This window comes from Epinephelus moara, chromosome 13 (genome assembly GCF_006386435.1).
Source record: "Epinephelus moara isolate mb chromosome 13, YSFRI_EMoa_1.0, whole genome shotgun sequence".
NCBI lineage: Eukaryota > Metazoa > Chordata > Actinopteri > Perciformes > Serranidae > Epinephelus > Epinephelus moara.
In genome coordinates this window covers 18,448,927-18,470,102 of record NC_065518.1, presented here as the reverse complement: position 1 = coordinate 18,470,102, position 21,176 = coordinate 18,448,927, and the positions used below count along the sequence as shown (strand labels likewise).

Here is a 21,176-nt window from a genome sequence, read left to right as displayed (position 1 = left end):
CTTTAAAAAATGAAGAATTAAAATGTACCAACTTTATGAGGTTGAGATTGGAGAAATGGATTTGAAAGGTCTTTGACCGGTATGTTATTATGACAGGGATGAGCAGAGGGCAGGGATTGGGAGAGAGCAGTGCTGGGACAGGGTAGTTTCCCCTGGTCTGTTGTTTAGTGCGGGGGCAGTGTAGGGCCTGAGAAACCAGATGGCTTTGTTTTGTTTCCCTGATGAGCCTGCCCAGCCACTGGCGAGGTCACAGACAAATACAGTACAGAGAGGAGGAGGAAGGGAGGTGATGCGTTTGTGGGAGAAAGAGAAATCATGCTAACACTGAATGAAATGAATGACACATTTTTTTCCTACACATCTAATGTTGATGTCATTCATAATTACATAGCTAGAGTTAGTATAGAGTCAGTCCAGCCTTGATTCTATACTGCATTCATACAGCAGAGTTTTCTAATAATTCACAAAGGCTGTGTCAGATCTACCGTAGTGTGCGTCCTGAAGCAGAACGTTAAAAACATACTGTCAAAAAACCAACAGGCCACACACAAAGACACACACAAACCACAAGCTCACATCACAAATACTATTATTTCTCTTAAAAAAAATCCAGGTTTCTCTTAAGACTTCGTTCATAGTGACAGAATCTGATTTAGAGTTAAAGTAATTGTGAATGATGGATACACTGAGTGCATGTTTACAAAGTCACAAGAAAAATTGCTGTAGCGAGCCGGGAGTTAAGGATGCCAGCATTATTGCAGTTCCATAATGATGATAAAACAAGTTCACATCATAAAAAAAACTCCTGATGTCGTAAACCATTCATTATTAGCATTTTAGTAGAGACAAATATGCTTGGATGGCACCCTGCTATGATTTTAAAAGCATTATGAATTAGAGCGATTAGAAAGTAGAGAAGTTTTAACTTCTGTGCAAAAGAACACACGTGGCTGTCCTTATTGTATTAGCTACACTGGAGAATGAGGGAGGACGTCATGTAACAGAGGTCATCAGTTCAAGTTCTCCATGTTAGTATGTTTAATTATATCTCAAACAGTCAATCAATACCACTTTAAGAATATAGTTAGAATATAGTTTTTACTGGACTGACATGACACAATATGTGATGTTAAAATTCAAACTGCTGCTTGCTTTGCACAATAGATAGCTACAGTGCAGCAGGACATAACTGGATGTCCACAAAAAGCAGAAAGCTAGCAGCTGTTACAGTGTGCGGGCACATCTTTAGCAATGATGCAGATCACAAGTGCACGTCTAAATACCAGTGTTTTCTCTGTAGATATTCTGCAGTGATAGACGTTTGCTACAAAGAACCATCATTTCCCCTTGAAACTCAGTTGCAGGGTAAATATTTAAATCGCACACTTAAAGAGGAGATACAACAACGTATCACCAATTAACAAAATGAATCAGCCAAGGACCACCAGCTACCACTGCAAAACAAAGTTAGACGGAAACACTGGTACATAGAGAGGCGCATCAGAGCCGTGCATTTACCTTCCAGGCCATACGAGGCAGTAGAGGCTGTGAGGACGTCAGCTAAGTGGAAAACAGGTGAGATAAATCAGGAAAGGAAAAGAGTGAGAATAGATCACTAACAAAGAGAGACTTGAGTGTTAAAAAAAAGAGCCAGAAAAAGTGTGAACAGAAACTGATTCAAGGGTTAAAACATAAGATGAACATATGATTTAAGTTGTATTGTAGCCAGAGAATCAGTGGAAATCAGTTTCGGGTTAGTTTCATGCTTATGAGGTGTGTTTCCAGGGATCCTAAACTCCACTGCAGTTCTCCTTACCATCTGATAGAGACTCATAGTCGTAGTCGTACTCGTCTTCTTCTTCTTCCTCTTCTTCATTGGTGTGGTTGCTAGGCGAAGTAACCCCTGGTGACCCATTGCTGGCCTGGGCCTGCATGTGGGCCAGCTGGTGAGCCTGTGAAAGGGTTAAAATATTATTTTAAAATAAGAAAACAAACAGAAAGCAATATGGCTGCAGATTAGGACCCTTGTAGGTAAAAAACATTAAAGGACAAAAAATATAAAAATTACAGTGTCGGCGGAGGAGGGTAATATTCTGAGGGAAAAACTCTTTCTAAGATTAAAGAGTTATTTTTTTTTAAGAAAAATGCATATATTATACAATATAAATTATACAGTTATATTATAAAGTCATTAGTACGCAACAAAAAACTCAGAAAGTCTCTGATATTAAAGTTGTAAATTTCTGGGAAAGAAAAACTTACCGTTGTAAATTCAATAGAAAAACTCACATTTAAAAAAAAATAAATAAATCAAATATACTCTGACATTACAAAGTCATAAATCTGCTATAAAAACTCAGAAATTCTCTCAGACTAAAGTTGTAAATTTACCAGAAAAACTCATATTCTCTGATATTATTACGTCATAAATTTGCACAAAAAAAAAATATCATTGAAATTGTCAGAAAGAAAAGTTGTAAATTTCTGGAGAAAAAAAAGATCAATTTAAAAGAATAACTCATGTATTTACGAGAAAAAAAAAGCTATTCTCTGTCATTATAAAGTCAATGATTTGCAAGAAAAAAACTCTAAGATAGTACTCTAAGATTAAATTACCCAAATTACGAATTTGATCAAACTGGTATAACAATGACATAATATATGACCTGATTACGTAAAAAAAAATTCACGAGTTAACAAGAATACTCAAGTTGTTTTTCTCGTAATTCATAACTTTAATCTTGGTAATTCTGAGGATTCTTTTTCAGAATATAACCCCTTTCCCCCGGCTCTTTTTTTCTTTTCTTTTTTTTTTTTTTAACTTTAAATGGCCCTAATACACTGCCTTGTTGCAAAGTAAGAATCTGCATGTAAAAGAAAAACCGTGTGAGAATAACTAATATTCATAAAGATATACCTGTATCTGACATTTGATCTATAGCAACCCATTACCTGCACATATACGAGCTCTTGTCTACAGAGGATGTGTATATACTGAAGCACATTATGTGTGCTAGGTAAACTAAGTGAAAATGGTGTGATGAGGTGTACACTGAAGCACATTAGCATCTATTATTTATGTGACAGCACTCTAATCAACACTGCTAAATATTGAATGTACTAATGCTACCTGCTAAATATAAATTATGTACATGTTTATATATGTGTTGACAGGATGCCTTTCTCTTCTAGACCTTTTGTTTGAGGATGTCCACCGGTGCCTGGTGCGCTTTGAGCTTCTTGTTCTTGAGGAGGATCTTCCCCCGCAGCTGCAGCGGAGACGGCAGGTGAGGGTCGTCGCTGAAGTCGCTTTCAAAGAGGAAGCGTGTCACAAGACGTTCCCCAATCACGGTCTGATGGATAAATATTCAAACATGACAGACAGACAGTCAATAGTGATGTCCAACTATATGATGATGATGTGAAGCGTGAGGAAGAGAGTAAAGTAAAAGTGCTTTTATCAACAACACTGCAAATAAACAAGCCCACGGTGACGTAAGCTGGCCGGAGGCACAGTGCTGTCTCCACTTTTATAAATCAAGCCACTCAGAAGAAGTCAGTCTCCAGGGAGGATAGGATGCTGGGAGTTTTGTTAGATGAAAGCCCGATGATATTCCATGATGTTTCTGTCATGCCCAGATATGTGGGCCTTTGAGTATACAACTTAAAAAAGAAAGAGGAGTCTGAAGATTAGAAAAGCAAACCTCTGGCTGGAAGTCAGCCAGTTCGAATGCCCACAGCAGCTGAGAAAATCCGGGCAAAGAATAAGTTCTAGCCTTGTTAAAAAAAAAGTGCTGTTACAAGTGTCACTGAGGAAAACATTCCCACCTGAAGGAGTGTGGCTGTAGCAGTTTCTACAATTACTGTTTCTGTCAAAGGTCTGTCTGACAGCAAGGGAAAGTGGTCTACAATGACTATAGATAAGTACCTCATACAACCCCACTTCAAAAAATCCAAATGAATCCTTTCAGTTGTCACTACCAGCCCTCGCTGCTCTAACCTACGTCACTACTTTGTGCTAACAGTTGAGCGGAGGTTTCATTTCAAAAACCCAGAAAACAACACAGATGGAGCCGCCCTTCGAAGTGCTTAAGAAGGTAGTACTATGGGATGTGTAATATACTCTCACACACTAATGACTTGTCACTAATCAGAATGGAAAACACACATTTATAGACACTGACGGGGAAATTTGTGTCTTGTATATTTATGCGTAGTCTAGATTTTACACACAGCTGCAGTCATACCTTGAAGATTTCAGCCATCTTGCGTTGCTGTGGAAGGGAGCAGTGGTTCTCAATGGACAGGATGACAGGCATGTCCGAATTGACAAACGCAGACCGGTTTACTGCTTCCACCACGTCCTGGAGGATCATAGGAGAGATTTCAATCTTAGAAACGGCACTCCACAGTCAGTCAATCTGAGACTCTGAAAGAAACTCAGTGGAAACCAATACTAATGAGATTTACTAAAACAGCCCTTAAGCCTCCTCCAAACTGTGAGAGATTAGCAATTTTACAAGTTTAGTGCAGCTACACTGTGTGACGTGGATCTAATAAACTTGGGTACAACATCAAGTTTGATGTATGCAGACTGTACAATGACAGCGCCTACTGAATCGCAGGCTACCACGTATGTCCATCGATGTCAATACGCAAGAACAAAACATCATCAGCGTGCATCATCCAAAGAGAAAAATAAAAACAAACATGAATTGTGCTCTTGCTATAGTGGTATTTATGTGTGTCAGAAAAGTGTGAGGAAGAGGATGAAGAGGAATTATGCAACGAGATCTCTAAGTGTATTTATTAGCATCTACTAGCATTTAGCATTGTTGCGCTGATCGGTGCGTCATTTTATGCTGCATTTCTGTTAATTGGTTAGGAGATGTAGGTCGTAACAGAAGTCACACAGTGAGATGGTCATTCCAAATTTGTGACAGTCAGAATTTTTTCCCCAAGTTGTTTGTGATCGCAAGACAGTGACAACGGCCATCCTTGAACCTCTCTCACCGTACAATATGGGATCACGCCCAAAGATATCACCACGTTGCTTTTACGTTGGTCATCTTTCGACAGGAACAGCCAAAAATCTATATTGCTCTATGCTGTCTGCAGCTTATGTTGCTGCCTGTCTTGGCCAGGACACTCTTGAAAAAGAGATTTTTAATCTCAAGAGTTTTTTTCTGGCTAAATAAAAATTAAATAAAAAACATACCAGGTTTAGCTCCATCATCAGATAACACACAGGTTGTTTGAGGACTCTGACTTGTCGAACTCCCATTACATAAAATATAAAGTATTGATACGGCCCTCAAGAGCAACACACAGCAGTGCAATTTCTGTTTGGCGATATGGCTCCGGAAACTTTTGCCAAGGAGCAGAAAGCAAGGAGAGCCAGATTGACAGTTTTTTTTTCCTCCAATCAATGGTCATCTCTTTTCTGAATTCAATTATTCATATGCATTCCTTACCTTGAAGGGTATCTTAGTGGTGAGCGTGTGTCCGTGATAAATAACCGGCATGCCATCATCTCCGTCCCAACAGTCCAACTCGACGCTCCTGCAGCCTTGCAGCAGCACCTGGAGAAAAATGACATTAAATCATCAGACAGGAATAGGTTTGGGAACTAAAACCCTATGTTTTTAAGAGTATCAACCAAATTATGTCCGTACTACCAAGTATTGGTTCATGTTAAATCAGTCTGTGCCCAATTGTGGTACCTGAGAGCACATCTAGTGACTAGCCACTCCAGACAATAGAGGATCTAACAAACAAAGCAGGGCCGCAGCCAGAATGCAGTGCAGCAGTGCCAAGTGGAAACCTTCCCTGTATCTACACTGCAAGCCTATCAGATGTGTTTTTCACTCGCACATCTCATGCAACAGATACGCTCTCATTTTAATCTACGCAGCTGTCTGCAGTGGATTCGTGCAGACTCGCATCTCAGCCGCATTTCATGGACCACGACCAGAAGCAATGCCCACTGCTCCTCACTGGTGCCCACTAAAAAGGGAATGAATAAATATATTTATCTGCATATTTGTAACCCAGGAGGAGCAGAGTGTGCGGTCCCTGGACAAAGCCAGAAAGCAGCAGAGTCTGTTTTGGTTTGTGATGCCACAGAATCATATATTTGTTATTAAAAAGACAGAAAAGTATCCAAAAAGGTAACATTGGGTACCTGTACTAAATTCCAGGTGCCATTACTGGTTAAAATGTGAATGTTACCCAACGCTAGACTGAATATACAACATATAAAATGGAAGTTATGGGTCCAGAACAACCTTAAAATGTGAGTCAAACAGGAGAAAGGCCGACTTACCTGACTGTACAGCTCAACAGAAGACTCTCCTTTGAGCTGGTGTCCAGTCAGATAGGTGTTATGAGAAGACTCGATGTAGTAGTAGGACAGAGGGTACTGCAGCTCCTCCGGGGTTATCAGGGATTCCTCATTACGGGAAGCAAAGTTCTCCTTATCCATCAGGAACCTGGTATGGAGAGAGGGATGATCAGACAATACATTATGCTACTGCACTGATTACAATGTTATCGTACGTCCATTTAAATTATAAACATTATGTAGTTTTTTACGGGTTATTGATTCAGTAAGAACTTTAATTGTGTTTCAGTGCGGATATGAATGTGCAATGTATTTTGATTTGTTATTTACCTTGCAAAGCCTTCAAATGACATCCAACCCATCTGCCTCATGCTTGATGATGGCTCAAATTTCTGCAAGACAAAATAATAAAACAATTAATTATCATTATTGATAAATAGTTCCTCTTCCTTCCTTGTGTCTCAGGTTTCTTTCATCTGTATTCTTGTCTGGTCATATTCACAAATCTACATTATCTTATCCTTCTCTCAGTCCCTACCTACAGTAAAGGGCCTCCATCATCACCGTCTCTCCCTCTAGTTCATGTTAAAAAACTTTTAAGTGCAGTCATCCATTCCTTCCAACTCTACCTGTATAATGGTGAGGATCTCGTCGTAGCTCAGGTGCTCTCTCTGACAGTTGACTAGAAAGTCGTTAAGTTGAGGGATAGCCAATCCCAAAACGCCAAGTGAGGCGTTTTCCACTCCAGTCCCGTTGGTCACGATGCTGGCTGCTGCGATGGCATCTGAGATCTGCCTCTGGTTATCAGACATCTGCTGCCTCGTCCGGATGAACAGGCCAAGATCAGAACCGTTGCGGGTTAATAGATCTGAAAAGGAGAGGAAGAGATTAGCTGAGGGGAAAGGAGAAAGAAGTCTGACCGCTAACAACAAATAAAATGAATGCAACTGTTTGCTCTTTTACCGAGGTCTGGCTGTAGCCCCGTGTCTTTGTCGTCTATGCTGAGATTGGTGTAGAGAGGAGCCGACTCTGGACTTGAACGACTGCAGGGGACAGCGAAGGTGTCAAACAGTTCCTTCAGGTCCTTCCTGCTACGGATGCTGTGAAGGATATAAACACAAAACAGAGGTCAGTTCCCATTCAGCCACCCTAGACTGACAAGCAGCATTTAAGGATTCCAGTTTTACACCTCGGACACAGATGTGCAGAAGCACTGTGTTAGACTGCAGACAAAATAGTTTTCTATAGTTTCTTTCCTCTATGCACTGAGTGTATTTAATGTGTCAGATGAATCTTACATGAATTGTTTTTGGGAGTTCTGATCATGTAGGGCAAAGAAGTTGAGTACAATTCTTTCATGTAATATTTGTAAAGATCGTGTTTTCATTGGGACTACCATCCAAAGCTAGAGTCTGAGACCCCCTAAGATCTAGGAGCTAAAGAAACTTCTTTTCCTTGCAAGGAAGTGCATACTATCTAACCGGATCCAAGAAAGAAACAGTGGTAACGCAATGGTATAAAGAAATCTTTCAAGTACTTCCCATTGAAAGACTCAGGGTTAAAAAAGGGGAAATGACAGCAGCTTTATAAATGCGCAGTAGCCACTGATAAATTGCTTACCTGGTAATCTAAGGGACTGAATGCAAAGAGGAAGCACTACAACAAGAGACAGGAAAGCTCCAGAGGCCATACTGATGTTCACTTTATGAATTATTTGCATATAAACAATGGGTGTCTTGGGAACACTTTATGATTCAACCCCTACTACCCCCTATTTCTTAATTTCTTTGTCCCTTTCTTTAATTTCATTTCATATTTGTTTGTTTCATTATTTTTTCTTATTGTTATTTTACTAATTTTCCTACAGTAATATTCAACTATTTAATATTATTTTATCAAGCTCAGGACTGTAACATAAATGATGATGTTGTAATTAATGTGAAAAAATTATAAAATTTCATTAAGAAAAAAAAAAAAAAAGACCACATGAAAAGTCACATATTAAAAGTCTTTAGGTTACAAAGGTAACCCCGGTTCTCTGATAACATGAGAGTCTTTAGGTTACAAAGGTAACCCCGGTTCTCTGATAACATGAGTGAGCTGGTGATGCTGCATCACCCCTTTTATAGGAGTAGGATGTTCCCTCTCTTAATGCAGTCGTCACATAATAGTATTAGGCTTGTGAGGAATACACAGAGGGGCTTATCCTATCGTGAGATACCGAGCAAATGTTTAAAAGAGAACCTCTGTTGTTGTAATATTTTGTTTTCCTATCAAGGCAGGTGTCATTTGTTTGTATTTCATTTTGCTGTCCCTTGTACAAGTTCCTCTTTTTGTTCATGATAACAAACTGATGCAGGGTTTGGAAGGTTTTCATTTAGTCACTGGGCAGACAATGTTCAGATAGCTAAAAACATCAGCAGAATTTTTGAGAGGCTGTACTTCAACTTTTTCCACATGGAATCACACACAATCGTGGAATTCAAAAGGAAGCTGCTGGGCAGCAGATGAGAGGATTCACTGCAATCTAAGAAATGAAGGAGGACTGGTATGAGAATAATCCGCTGCTTATCAAGGCAAAACATTGTTTCCTCTGATTTGATGGGGAAAAATATTGCAGAAGCTAAATATTATACTGAGTAGAATCCTTGGAAAAGTTCCCAGACATGATAAACTCGAGAAGCATTTGTTGAATTTGTTTTATCATACTGTCTTTAGTTGCATTTGATTAGAACACAATGGCTGTATAAGAAGAGGGAGTGAGATGATAGAAGTGAACAGAACATGTACAGTATGTCAATACTGAATGACATTTTATTACATTTAACCAGATATAAATGTGTTTGATGCAACACATTAAATTAAGCCTGCCAAGCTGGTATGTGAATCTCTGCTTTAGGGACCTGATCTTCTGCTGATACTTTGCTGCACCAAAAGTGTAAAACAAAAAACAAAAGCAGACTAATTTTGGGTATCTACCTGAATGACTTGAAGAGCTCAACGAACTCAATGAAGCTCATCGTGCTGTCAGAAATCATGAGATTCTGGAAGCCTTTGAGGCAGCTTTTCCCACGACCGTGCCACGACCTGCTGCTCCACGCCCTGCGACCCACAGAGACAAGACAAAACATCTTAACCTAAGTGAAACACTAAGACTTTCACACCTTTAGTCTTCATATACAGAACTGTACATACCCTGGCTGTGACTTAACAGTTCCGGAGAGGATGGGAGAGGATTGCGGGCGAGAATGGTTGGACCCTGCCATGCTGGAGGAAGAGGAGGAGGAGGAAGAAGAGGCGAGCAATCCAGGGCTTTTACTGGATGAGAGGGAGAATGGTCCAGGGAAGCTGTCCTCTGTGGAGTCAAAGAGGAGTGAGGGTAAATAAAAATCTTACAGTGCCATAGAAAATAATCTGTTAATAGCTTGTTTTATTCTTCAAATTACATCTGGCCATGTAACTTCACGATATTCATGGGTGTAATAATCTAGCTACATCCTCACTTGGCACACATTTAGTGATATTTTATTCTTAATAGCTCCTTAAAATGTCACCTGGATCTTCTTGGTCAATGCTGTCAGACTCCGGTCCGTTTCGATACAGTCCCTCCTTACAGCTCCGTGTTTTCCTGGAGAACATCTCATCATCCGTGGCGTCCCCACTGTCTCCCTGTGTAAACGTACATTACGTTAAACATAACAAATGACAGTTCACAAGTGTACCTGTGACACACTGAGGTTTGCCTGCTCACTCATTGTTGATGAGAGTCTGAGCTAAATGTAGAGTGATGGGCACAGTTAAGTTTCTTTTGTACTGACCCTGACGAGGACCTTCTTCTTCTTCTTGGTCTTATCGTTGATGCTCAGAGGGCTGTTTTTCTGGGCGGCAGGTTTCTCCACTCCACCTGTGCCCATGTTCCACCTCCGCCCACCAAACAGCTCAATGGCATGAGCTAGTGTGGGGCCTTCGTACCTGCCATCCTCCTAACAGAGACGAACATACAGAAGCAGAGGATTAGACGGACAGGAAGTAGGCGAACACAGGGGTTAAATGGGGGTGACTCAAGTCAAGTCAGTTTTATTTATATAGAACATTTAAAAACAACAGGAGTTGACTCAAAGTGCTTCTCAGTCGAGGCAGATCAGTTAGGATCTGTCTCAATACAGGTAAAATAAGTGATGAAGGGTGCAAACATGATAAAAAAAACAAAGTAAAGAAAAAAACGTCAACAGATAAAAAAAATCAGAAAGAGGATGTTAGAAATAACTTAAAAGGGATGTCATAAAAGAGTTTCCATCATATCTCAGTGCTACAAACATATAGAAAGTGAAATTTGTTCAAAATGACACACTACTGACACTATTTCAGATCACACGACACTTTTCCCAGGCTCTCTGGAATTTAGAGGCACCTTTTAAATGTTTTGGGACGTTTAAAAGTTGGCGTTATTAGACAGAAAGTCCAATTAAGAAAAAGAGAAAAACAGTAAAGCTGAAAAGCTTTCCTTTCGGTGGCCACTGCATGGCAATGCAAATTTCAAAATACACCAATTACAACTCTTTGCTTTCACTAAATCCTGTATCACCTTTGTTGGCCACTTTAAATCCATGCATTTTTACTTCAGACACTTATGGAAGTAAAGGTGTATAAGAACAGTCAAGGAAACATCATCCAGGTCAGAGTTTACCTGATACAAGCTGACATACTGCTTCCTCAGCCACTGCAACCTCTGGTCAGGGAACTTCTTTAATTTTCTGGTTGCATTCACCAACTCAGACAGGCCCTTATGGAGCATCCGTGCCGTGTGGTTCGGGGCCACAAAGTGCAGGAGTCTAGAGATGAGTTAAAATATTTAGTAACCAGAAGCAAGATTTTTTAGCCATGTTTCAGTGTACCAATGCAGTAGTGGATTTCAAAGTGGAGTGTTAACCTGTTGTCAGTGGTGCTGAGGCCATAGAGGAGACTGAGACCGTTCTCCTCCACTGTCAGCTGGCTCAGCTTGTTCTGCAAACACACAGCGTGGACGTCCACTCCCTGATGACCCAGGAACACCGCCTGGAGATTCAAATAAACACAGTTTTGAAGTGTGAAGAGCGAAGTCTTACTCACAACTATCAAATGCTGCTCAAACACAAAACTGACAACTAATCGTACAAGATAAATCAACAGCCTTCCAGCAGTAAATGACATTAAAGATGCAGATTTACACAGTGCAAATAAATGATAAATAAAGCTTTCTAACAAACCTTCACCACTCCCAGGTCCAGAAGGCCCTCTGCTAGTCCTGCCACCACAGTCTGTCCTAATCCCAGTGGTTGCTCTGTGGGGGAAGCCCCTCCGCTCTGAGGCTTACCTGCCATGAATCAACACATTTACGATATGTTTGAAATGTAGTAAAGCCATAGGAATTTGCGCAACATTTACAACCAGCTTATGTGTTACAAAATACATGGTGCTTACCTACCATCCATTAACATGTTTAAGTTTTGTTTAACATAATAACGACACAGGAAATACGCCTTTATATATGATGGATGCCTGTTTTCCTTTTGTTTAAACAGTAATAATGAGAGAGGAAACGGGGTTTGTCTCTCTGAGGTATAAACACACTCGTCTTAAACTGTACTGATGACAAAGCTGTTCATTCAAGTCCTTTTTAACACATTCACCTGAGCACACACTTCGTCTAAATAATCCTTTAGAAAGCACTATGGTAAACTCACTGCTGGAAATCATATATATTATGAAAATACACCAAGAGTGTTAGTTATATAAACCCCAGACAACAAGTTTGTAAGTTGCATAATGCAGTCTGTATTAATCTTAATAAAACAACCTAAAAAGCTTTAACAAGGACTCAATAAATAATGCTATCATAAAGTATTATTACCAACTAATAAGGCTTTGATTAACGTTCTGAAAGGTATACTATGCAGGGCTGGTGGTTACTGTTAATAAACAGGCTCACCAGAGAAAGTGAAAGTAAAATGCAACCCCAGATTTACTCTTGTTTGGCGTTTCACCTCACTAAATGTGTGTTTTTTCAGTGCTGTGGCTCTTGGACGCCTGCTGCTTATGGTCTGGCACCTGGTCGCTACCTTTTAATAAAGCCTCAACTGATCACCATGGGGGTACACGGCCATAAATGACATAAGAAAATACAGGAAGCAAGAAAACACACTGCCTCACACTTCTAGTGGCTCTTAAGTAATGATTAGGAGGGATTACTTGCGTATGAGTCTATACATTGTTCGTAGGAAAATCCTGCATTGCTTACCTTTAAGTAGTTTTAAATTGTTGACAAGTTTCTTATACATGTTTATAAACATCTTATAATCAAAAGTAAACATGTTTATTATGCTATTATTGCCACTTATAGAGTCTTATTAACACATAATGTTAATTAGCATCTTATAAGGCCTTAATAAAGGCATTATTACCTATTAATTAACGCTTATTACAAGACCCTTCATACAAAATCGTACTCAGCTGGGTTTACATTTTCTGAATACTGTAACCTGTACACCCATGAAGCAAACGAATATTGTTGGATATCTTTTTCTGTAACTGAAGGAAAATAAAAACAAGATGAACAACGGAATACTGTAACGCAGTAAACTAACATATATTATTACATGAATCAGTATGGCAAACTTAATGACCAGTGATAACTCATGTCTGCTAGATCATACTGCTTTCTTATAAGGACACTCTGTGATAGTTTACCCCAGGTGAGCGTTGTGTTGTCAGGCTGTAGTCGCAGCAGACAGCGAGCAGTGAGGTGGCTGTCCTGGTCGTAGTGGATGACTGTAGCTCCCTGCAGCAAAAACTGGTGTACATCTGGTTGTAGCGACAACACGTACCTAGGAAAAGAAAAGTACAAAATGTGTTGAGTGTCTGTTGAGTTATCTGTGAGTGTGTGTGTGTGTGTGTGTGTGTGTGTGTGTGTAAATGTGTGTCTCATACCAGGGAATGAGCTCAGTGCCATGGCTGAAAGCTCTGTGCGTCTCCTCAGTCCCCTGAAACTCCACCTCTTTCACCACCGGCTCAGACGACAAGTCGCCCTCGGAATCCGACAAATCCCCCACCATGAATCTGAAGATGCGTAGTTCCAAGGGCAGATATGCAGAATGGGAAAAGAGTTTAAAATATCTATATATAAGTTTAATATCGGAATTAAAAATTTTTAGTTTACTGATTTCCAAACGAATCTGTAAATCAGTTTCTAGAATTAACTCCAACTACTGCAGCAGATGAGGTAAACAACGACAACGACAAAACTGACCTGCATCTACAGTAAGAGACACAATTGTCCTCTGTACTGTAGTGCATCGGTTGAACGAACACAAAAAGCATCATGCATTTTTCATCGCACATTCCTTGATTACTAAACAAGCTTCTACACAAACTGACACTTAAACAACTTCCAACTCTCTTATAACCACTTACAAGACACGGTTTGATTCTGGCAGTGTCTTAGTTGAATGGGAACTATATTAGGAGAAGGGGACAAAGAAAAAGGAGAGGGAGTGTGAGATAAATAAAGAGACAGAGAGGTTTCTGCACAGAAGTGAAGAGAAAAACAGCAAAACGAGGATGCCAGTGGGAAAGGTCAGGAACACAGGAACAGAATTCTTAAACTTCTCTGAAAAGGAAAGATAATATTTATCTGCATCCCAGTGCAGACGAATGACCACCGTACCCCGAGCCAAAATGAAACAAGAGTTGTTACCCTGAGCTCTAAGGTGAACTAATAACTCAGAGTCAGACAAAACTGTCCAGAAACACAGAGAAGATAATCCAGGTCTCCTTAAAGACGAACACCACAGCTCACGCTCGAAATGAAATGAGTTTTCTCACAACAAACTCCAGCTTGTGCCGTTAGCCACCTGCCACCAGTGTGCTGAAAAGTACCAGAGCCCTGCTCCTTCCTGTCCTGACAGGAAAACTAACCTGTTATCTTTTATCTCTGTGACACGGGAGTTTATGTGAACATCACCTCATCTCAGTAACAATCTGCAGATGTGTTCCTTCACAAAGCCATTATCTTGTGCCGGTGTTTATGAAAGGTATTTGTGCTGTGAGAGAAGAAATGGAATGACTCGGAACAATAGGATTTACTGTAAAATGTTTGGTTCATGTGGCCTCAGAAATGTTGCTGTGAATGTGGTTTTGCTTTGAATGCAAAATGTCCATGTACACCCTTAATATACTGTGAACACTGGGTTTTTCAAGAAGCATATTTTGGCATTAAATCCAACTTTTAGTCTTTTGAAAATCATCACATTGCAGTTGCCATATTTATTTAAAGAGAGACTGCTATGTCCTTTTCAGAAACGGCTAACTGCTAAGACAAGCCATGCCAATCATTCATGGCAATATTCATAGCTCTGATAGAAATTTGGATCTAACAGACCACTTTTTTTCTTTGTCTATGAGTCATTGTCTGCAAACAAACAGGAAATAAAGACCTCATTCTGAAACAGACCTTTGGCCGGAAGGGTCAAAGTGTGAGACAACAGAATCGCTCCAGTTTGCCTTAAAGGAGCTGCTCGCCAAAAATGTAGGCTGCCTTGAAGGAATACCTCACCCCACCAACTGACCATTTGTATATCAATTACTCACCTCATGTTAAATTAATATTCCAAGTCTCATTTATCTAGATACATGCTCAGTACTTTGCAAAAACACTTGCATTCTCACAAAACCTTACTATCTAAAACTGAAGTGAAAGCTCTCCTTGGGACCAGACTCCATTGACAAAAGAATTAATTTTTACCTTGCTGAACACTGAAGCTGCTGGTCTACCACTGCCTTGATCAGTTAGTTAGTACTGGTTACTTACCATGAGTTTAACACTTTATAAATATTGGAACTTTATGTTTGTCTGTTCACACATACTGTTTTTTGTTCCTATATATATCTTATATTTCTCAGGTTCTGCCACTTTATGTGCAGGTTTGTCACAATCTATTTGGTATTGAACCTTCTTTCTTGTTACTAAATATCTTAATTATTCATTTTCATTTGCAATTTCTGTCAATGCTGTTTTTGTTGTCTAGTAGGGCTATAACAATATATCAAATGACCTGTGTCACATGAACCTCACATGAGCTCTTAAATTGCACACCCTGATAAAGACTCTCTAGTCGACGTGTTGGTTTATCCACATACAAATACAGGATTTTTGACAACAGTCAGAGTGCCTCACAGATCATCCTTCACCTGGATGATTTCAAGACCCTGTTACAGAAAACATCCTCCCCTCTATGGTTTTCATAAGCAAGTCACTCATTTTTATGAGCTCCAGAGATGCTGTGTGGTACCTGGAGCTGCACACTGAAGGGGTAAACAAAATGCAAATAATCTTATGTGCCAGGCAATACAAGAGGGAAAAAGCAGGTACTGACTGATTGCGGCAGCGGTCCCTGAAGGAGTTGTTTCTGGACGCAGGGGATGGGCCAGTAGAAGAAGGACTGGTAGATGTCTCATCAGGATCCTCTGCCTCCAAACTACGATTACAAGATCTGAGCAGAAAGAGGAGAATAAACTGTGAGAAAATCTCAGATCAAAGCAAAAGACTGGGTAAACAAAAGTGGCACCCACACTCCATAGTTTACATTTGAAAACATGTTTTCAAGGAGGTAGTGTACCTGATAATCTGGAGGATGTTGCTGACAGTAGCTTCTTTCTCTGGGACGTGTAGTCCATCTGGACCAGACCGCGACATGAAGTTGTGCTGGCCGCTGTAATCGGACACAAACTAGAAAGAGGACGACAGAAAAAGCAGAATAGGATGAATTATACTAACATGATGTCTGATTCTTACTGCTGGAGTCAGTTATATCAGGAGTGTGTGTATGTTTGTGAATTTACTGTACCTCTATTGAGTCCTCTGGATTATCTACAGGTGGTTTGAGGCTGATGATGCTCGCTGTCCCATCCAACGCGTCACTCAGCTCCTTCAGAAAAACCCCACAGAATGGCACCACCTTCGGTGTAGGAACAGAACAGAAACACATCTCATTATGGCTTTTATTGTACTATAACCTTTTTATTCCAGTGGACAGAAAAGTGAGAAATCATATAGTGCCACATGATAAACTAATATCAAATACCAACATACCTTGCATCCTGGAATATTGAGCGCTCTGGTCACAACCTTCTTGTACTCAGAGGAAGACTCGTGCTGAGCCATGGCGTCCTTTAAGCTCCTCATGGTCTCGATGTCTGACTGATCCATAAACTGCCACATCTTCAGCACCTTGCGGGACCTGGAGGACAAAGAAAGCTTCAAATGTCAGTTGGGGAAGTGTGAGCAGGTATCCCCGCGTACAGTATATGAGCATATTTGAATTAATGTCTTGTCTTTAAACCTGAGTCCAGCCAGGAACTCCATGACACCGTTGTAGTTTCCCATGTTCCAACAGCATTTAGCGACATGGACCAGGTAGGAGAAAACTTCTCTCTTCTCCTCCATGGACCCTGCTGTCAGGACCAACCACGTCACCCACGAACTCACCTGGTGATAAAGAGTTTGACATCACATTACTAACAGCTTGAACACGAGTTTTATCACCAATGAAAAAAATGAGCCCTCTCTAGTGATAAAATATCTGTCTGTGCTGCATATATATTAGTGGATATTTCTAATTGGACAATCTGGGGGTTAACTTCATGTGCCTAGGATAACTTGTAACGCGGGATTTATACTTCTGCGTAGAATCGATGCTGTACCTACGGCGTATGCTCTGCGTCGACGTAGAGCCTACGCCGTACCCTTTGGCATAGCCCAACGTGCACCTCCCCAGAAATATAACTACAAGTCGGGTCAACGTAGACCCCCGTCTATTATTGTAAGATGAAACCATCTCCCTCAGTGGAAATGAAGCTTTTATTTACTTTAATATCATAGATACGAAACAATAAATTGTGAAGACAATGAAGCCTCCAGCAGAGGAAATCTCTACTCGTCGCTAGGCTAATTTATACAATGTAAAATGACATAGGCTTGTGCTAATAATGTTAGCATGTTATATTTGTTTGGAAAACATGTTTAGTATAAGACAGTTGTTTTGTCAGTGTGTTAGTGTGTTATTACAACACGGTTATCAGGTGTGTCAAAACCAAGCAAACTGTAGACAAAGTCCGCAGCCAAGTGACGGTCAGCTGAACCTCTTTATTGTGTGTGTGGTCTTACTTGTGCTCATGTTATCTCTCTTAAAGTCTGGTATGACGAGCTGTGTCTAAAGTGGTCATGTATGCACAGGACCATGCCAGTTGGCCACACGCTGACACGCACACATCAGATATGTATCAGCTGCACTGTGTCTCTGCGCTCGCTGCCCTCCAACACGCGCAAAAGACACGATGGAAGAACCAGATACGTATCAGGGTCAGCTTCCTTTCACATTCTCTGCGACTGACACATACACATACACAATGCAGGAAAAGATCAGATTTCAATCTGGCTGTTTCTTGCTCTCTAGTGTCTCTGTCTCTATGTGTTAAAGCCTCATGAATGTAGTCACACACACATAAAAGCACACACACACACACACAGACACAGAAACTCCCTAACCCCCTTGCAGGCGGTAAAAACATCCCCCTGGCCCAGAGATCTATTACTAGGTTATGTAAGGCTCTGTAAAGCCCACCACAACCTGACTTCACAGGGACTAAATACAGACATGCACTCACACTCAAAAACATGTAATAAAGAAGTCACACGTAGAGTTTTTGTTTCAGGTTGTGATGAAACACTGGTATATGTGATTTTTCACCTCTGACCTTTAAGTGGATTCATTCACAAGCACGCACAGAATTCATACATAACACATGCAACCAAACCCCAATACTTATGTACAGAATGCAGACCCATGAACATGCCCTATGCATGAGACCATACAGTATACAGTTCAACACTCAGTATATACAGGCAGCTTAGATAAGAGCTTATACATACACATAACTCACTCCATAAACACACAATCTACAGTCTTTCGCCGCTAAATTTTATTTGTCAGACTCTTAAAACTCACTTACAGTGTATAATCGTGTTATGGTTTGTTAAGTGTCACATTTTTCTCCCTATCAAAATATGAGTGAAAGCACACCAGTTTATGCATTCCTGTGTGATAGGAGCGCGGGCATGAGGAGGGCTGAGGGTTGGGAGGGTTACTGCAATCCACCATCCTCAGAGAGTTCACTGTCTCCTCTAAACTCTTCTCACTGATGTAACGTCTTTATCTATCCCAACTGAGAAACAGAAAGATAAATCTTGAGTTAAAGTTGCACCACGTTACTTCGAAATTTCCTACTTCCTCGTCGACCACTAATTCCTTATCCTTCTTGTTCCTACAACACTATTATGCAGTTGATTGGAAATAAAATGGAAATGAGATCAAGGTTTTCTCTTGACCTTGAAAACAGTAGATGAGAAAAGAAAACTCGCCACGAGGTCTATTTTTGTTGTTCTGGAGCTTTCTATCAGATCTTGTTGTCTTCATCAAGAAAGTTCCCTTCCACTGAAAAACATGTTTTTCTTATGTTTATGTCCCCTAAAATGTCTGGCCTTGACTATATTGACCTGTATCCGTACAAGGTTTGTCACTAAAGAGGTTTTTTAACATTACTCTGCTGAAGGGGGTGATGTCTGAACATTAATTAATTAATTCATTTTCCTTATTATTTATTATCCTGTTGGGGGTCGTGGGGGGTTAGCTCCAACAATGGGCGAGAGGCAGGGTACACCCTGGACAGATTGCCAGACTATCACAGGGATGACACACAGAGACAGACAACCATTCACACTCACATTCACACCTACGGACAATTTAGAGTCACCAATTAACCTGCATGTCTTTGGACTGTGGGAGGAAGCTGGAGTACCAGGAGAAAACCCACGCTGACACAGGGAGAGCATGCAAACTCCGCACAGAAGTGCTCCCACACCCTGGGTTCAAACCAGGAACCCTCTTGCTGTGACGCGACAATGCTAACAACAGCATCACGGTGTCGCCCAATGTCCGAACATTTCCACAAAATCTGACATTCAAACAGGCTAGCTAGATTAAGTACGTCACTCATACAACAGGTCTAACAGGAAACACATGTCGACTTCGACGCAACACAGGCAAACAAACCTGAAACCTCCAGCACAGATCGGACTTGTGAGTACAGAGAGCAGAGTTAGCATTAGCATAGTGAAAGTTTTGACAGCATGGTACAGTGTGCAGTTTTTGGATGGAAACAGGACCCTGGAGCTTCCTTCCACTATATCTACCAAAAATCCCATTGTAGCAAATATCATTATTTCTTCCACAACCATTAACGCTGTGTCAGCTAGTGCCAGTTAGCCTGCAAGCTAACAAGCCGACAAACAACATAAACAAAAAAAAAAGATGCTAACTTAACTTATCATTCTAATATGTCTGCCAGTTGCAGATTTTGGTGTTCAACAGACTTCTCATCTGAGTCTGGGTCTGACTGAGGCTCAAACATGTTTAGCTGAATCTCTCCAATGTTTCCTCTAACACTAACAATAGCCATCTAGACGCTAACTGCTTCTTCAACAGTCAAATTAGCGCTAATAGTGCAAAGTGAAACTTAGCACAAGCAGCTGTAGTGTGTGGACGGAGGCCAGATCCAGAATGTCTTAATGAGTAAGGAGGAGCTGTTGTTGATTTTTTATGTGGGGAAATCCATGATGAACAAAATATTGATTATATCAGAGTACTTTTTGTGTACTTTAGAATGTGTCTGAAGAGAGACTTTAACTATGTGTCTCTCTTTTATGCTTCAGTTATACTAGAATCTACTGTATGTGGCTAACTGACAAACAACCCTGCTGCCTTACAGTGTCTTATCTGTTCCTCCCCTGCTCTGTGCATGCGAGGATGTGCTCGCCTTGCGTGAAAATCTGCTATCAGTCACCTCTAGCGTTATGACATAGCGATGTCAGCATCTGGGTTGAATTACAGTCACCATCTTAACCATTCTGGCCAGCTGCAAAGTGGCTTTTTGATCCGCCATGGATCAAGGCATTTTACGGAGTTGGCATCTCTTCTGATATTCCAGATAGCCTAAGTGTGTACTCGGTGTTGTGTAATAGAGATAATAGACAGGATATGAAGAGAGATGCTATGTATACACAGAAAAAGACAGAGAGAGTGAGAGCGTGTAAAGGAACAGAGGAGCAGAAAAGAACAAACAAGAGACAAGAACAGATAGGAGTACAGTGAGACGTGCAAAACGCTTCCTGAAACAACAGCCTACCTTACATGCATAACAGAGGTATGATCAATAGCAGCTTGACAAATCTTCAAACACACACACACACACACACACACACACACACACACACACACACACACACACACACGCACAAACAGAACCGGAGCTAGGTACAAGCTGATCCCCCTTTTGATGTTTGTGTATGAGTCCATCTGTCTGTCCGTCTGTCTGTCTCCATCTGTGGCTGTGTTATTAGTTGAACTATGAGGGTCAGTTTGTCCTTGATACATGAATTACATAACCAAGGTTGACAGAGAGCTATGACAAAGTCAACGCACAAGAACATGCTTGTCCTGTCAGAGCTAACCACTCCGGACAGACACAAAGAGGCCCAAACTTCTCACCCTTCCTTTTTAACGGCGTGATCTCTCACTCCCTTACATAGCTTGAAAACGAACGCAGCCAAAACCAGGAGTAACTTTTGGGAAATTTTGATTTAAATTTACAAAATGTCGTCTGTCAAGTGTGAGGAAAGACACCAGACTCCGAAGCTCATAATGTAATATCTCCAAAACTGTGGATCCAGTCCAGTCCCTTG

The 21,176-nt window shown here is 40.7% G+C and overlaps 1 protein-coding gene across 8 annotated transcripts in view; it reads right to left on the bottom strand.

Moving 5' to 3' along the window:
• plce1 (phospholipase C, epsilon 1) overlaps positions 1-21,176 on the bottom strand; it is a 131,030-nt gene that overhangs the window by 23,569 nt on the left and 86,285 nt on the right. For 4 of the 8 annotated variants that reach the window (XM_050059935.1, XM_050059936.1, XM_050059937.1 and 1 more), the window contains 24 exons: positions 16,720-16,865; positions 16,470-16,617; positions 16,225-16,335; positions 15,997-16,106; positions 15,754-15,870; positions 13,793-13,834; positions 13,310-13,438; positions 13,070-13,206; positions 11,590-11,696; positions 11,274-11,398; positions 11,031-11,175; positions 10,162-10,326; positions 9,898-10,012; positions 9,539-9,698; positions 9,323-9,445; positions 7,307-7,443; positions 6,973-7,211; positions 6,674-6,735; positions 6,326-6,491; positions 5,475-5,582; positions 4,248-4,364; positions 3,195-3,353; positions 1,817-1,952; positions 1,519-1,560 (listed from right to left, as the gene is read on the bottom strand). In XM_050059935.1, the coding sequence (XP_049915892.1) occupies positions 1,519-1,560; positions 1,817-1,952; positions 3,195-3,353; positions 4,248-4,364; positions 5,475-5,582; positions 6,326-6,491; positions 6,674-6,735; positions 6,973-7,211; positions 7,307-7,443; positions 9,323-9,445; positions 9,539-9,698; positions 9,898-10,012; positions 10,162-10,326; positions 11,031-11,175; positions 11,274-11,398; positions 11,590-11,696; positions 13,070-13,206; positions 13,310-13,438; positions 13,793-13,834; positions 15,754-15,870; positions 15,997-16,106; positions 16,225-16,335; positions 16,470-16,617; positions 16,720-16,865 (3,046 nt within the window). The remainder of the gene's footprint in view (positions 1-1,518; positions 1,561-1,816; positions 1,953-3,194; positions 3,354-4,247; positions 4,365-5,474; positions 5,583-6,325; positions 6,492-6,673; positions 6,736-6,972; positions 7,212-7,306; positions 7,444-9,322; positions 9,446-9,538; positions 9,699-9,897; positions 10,013-10,161; positions 10,327-11,030; positions 11,176-11,273; positions 11,399-11,589; positions 11,697-13,069; positions 13,207-13,309; positions 13,439-13,792; positions 13,835-15,753; positions 15,871-15,996; positions 16,107-16,224; positions 16,336-16,469; positions 16,618-16,719; positions 16,866-21,176) is intronic. The other 4 variants (XM_050059939.1, XM_050059941.1, XM_050059940.1 and 1 more) reach the window with 2 other exon arrangements.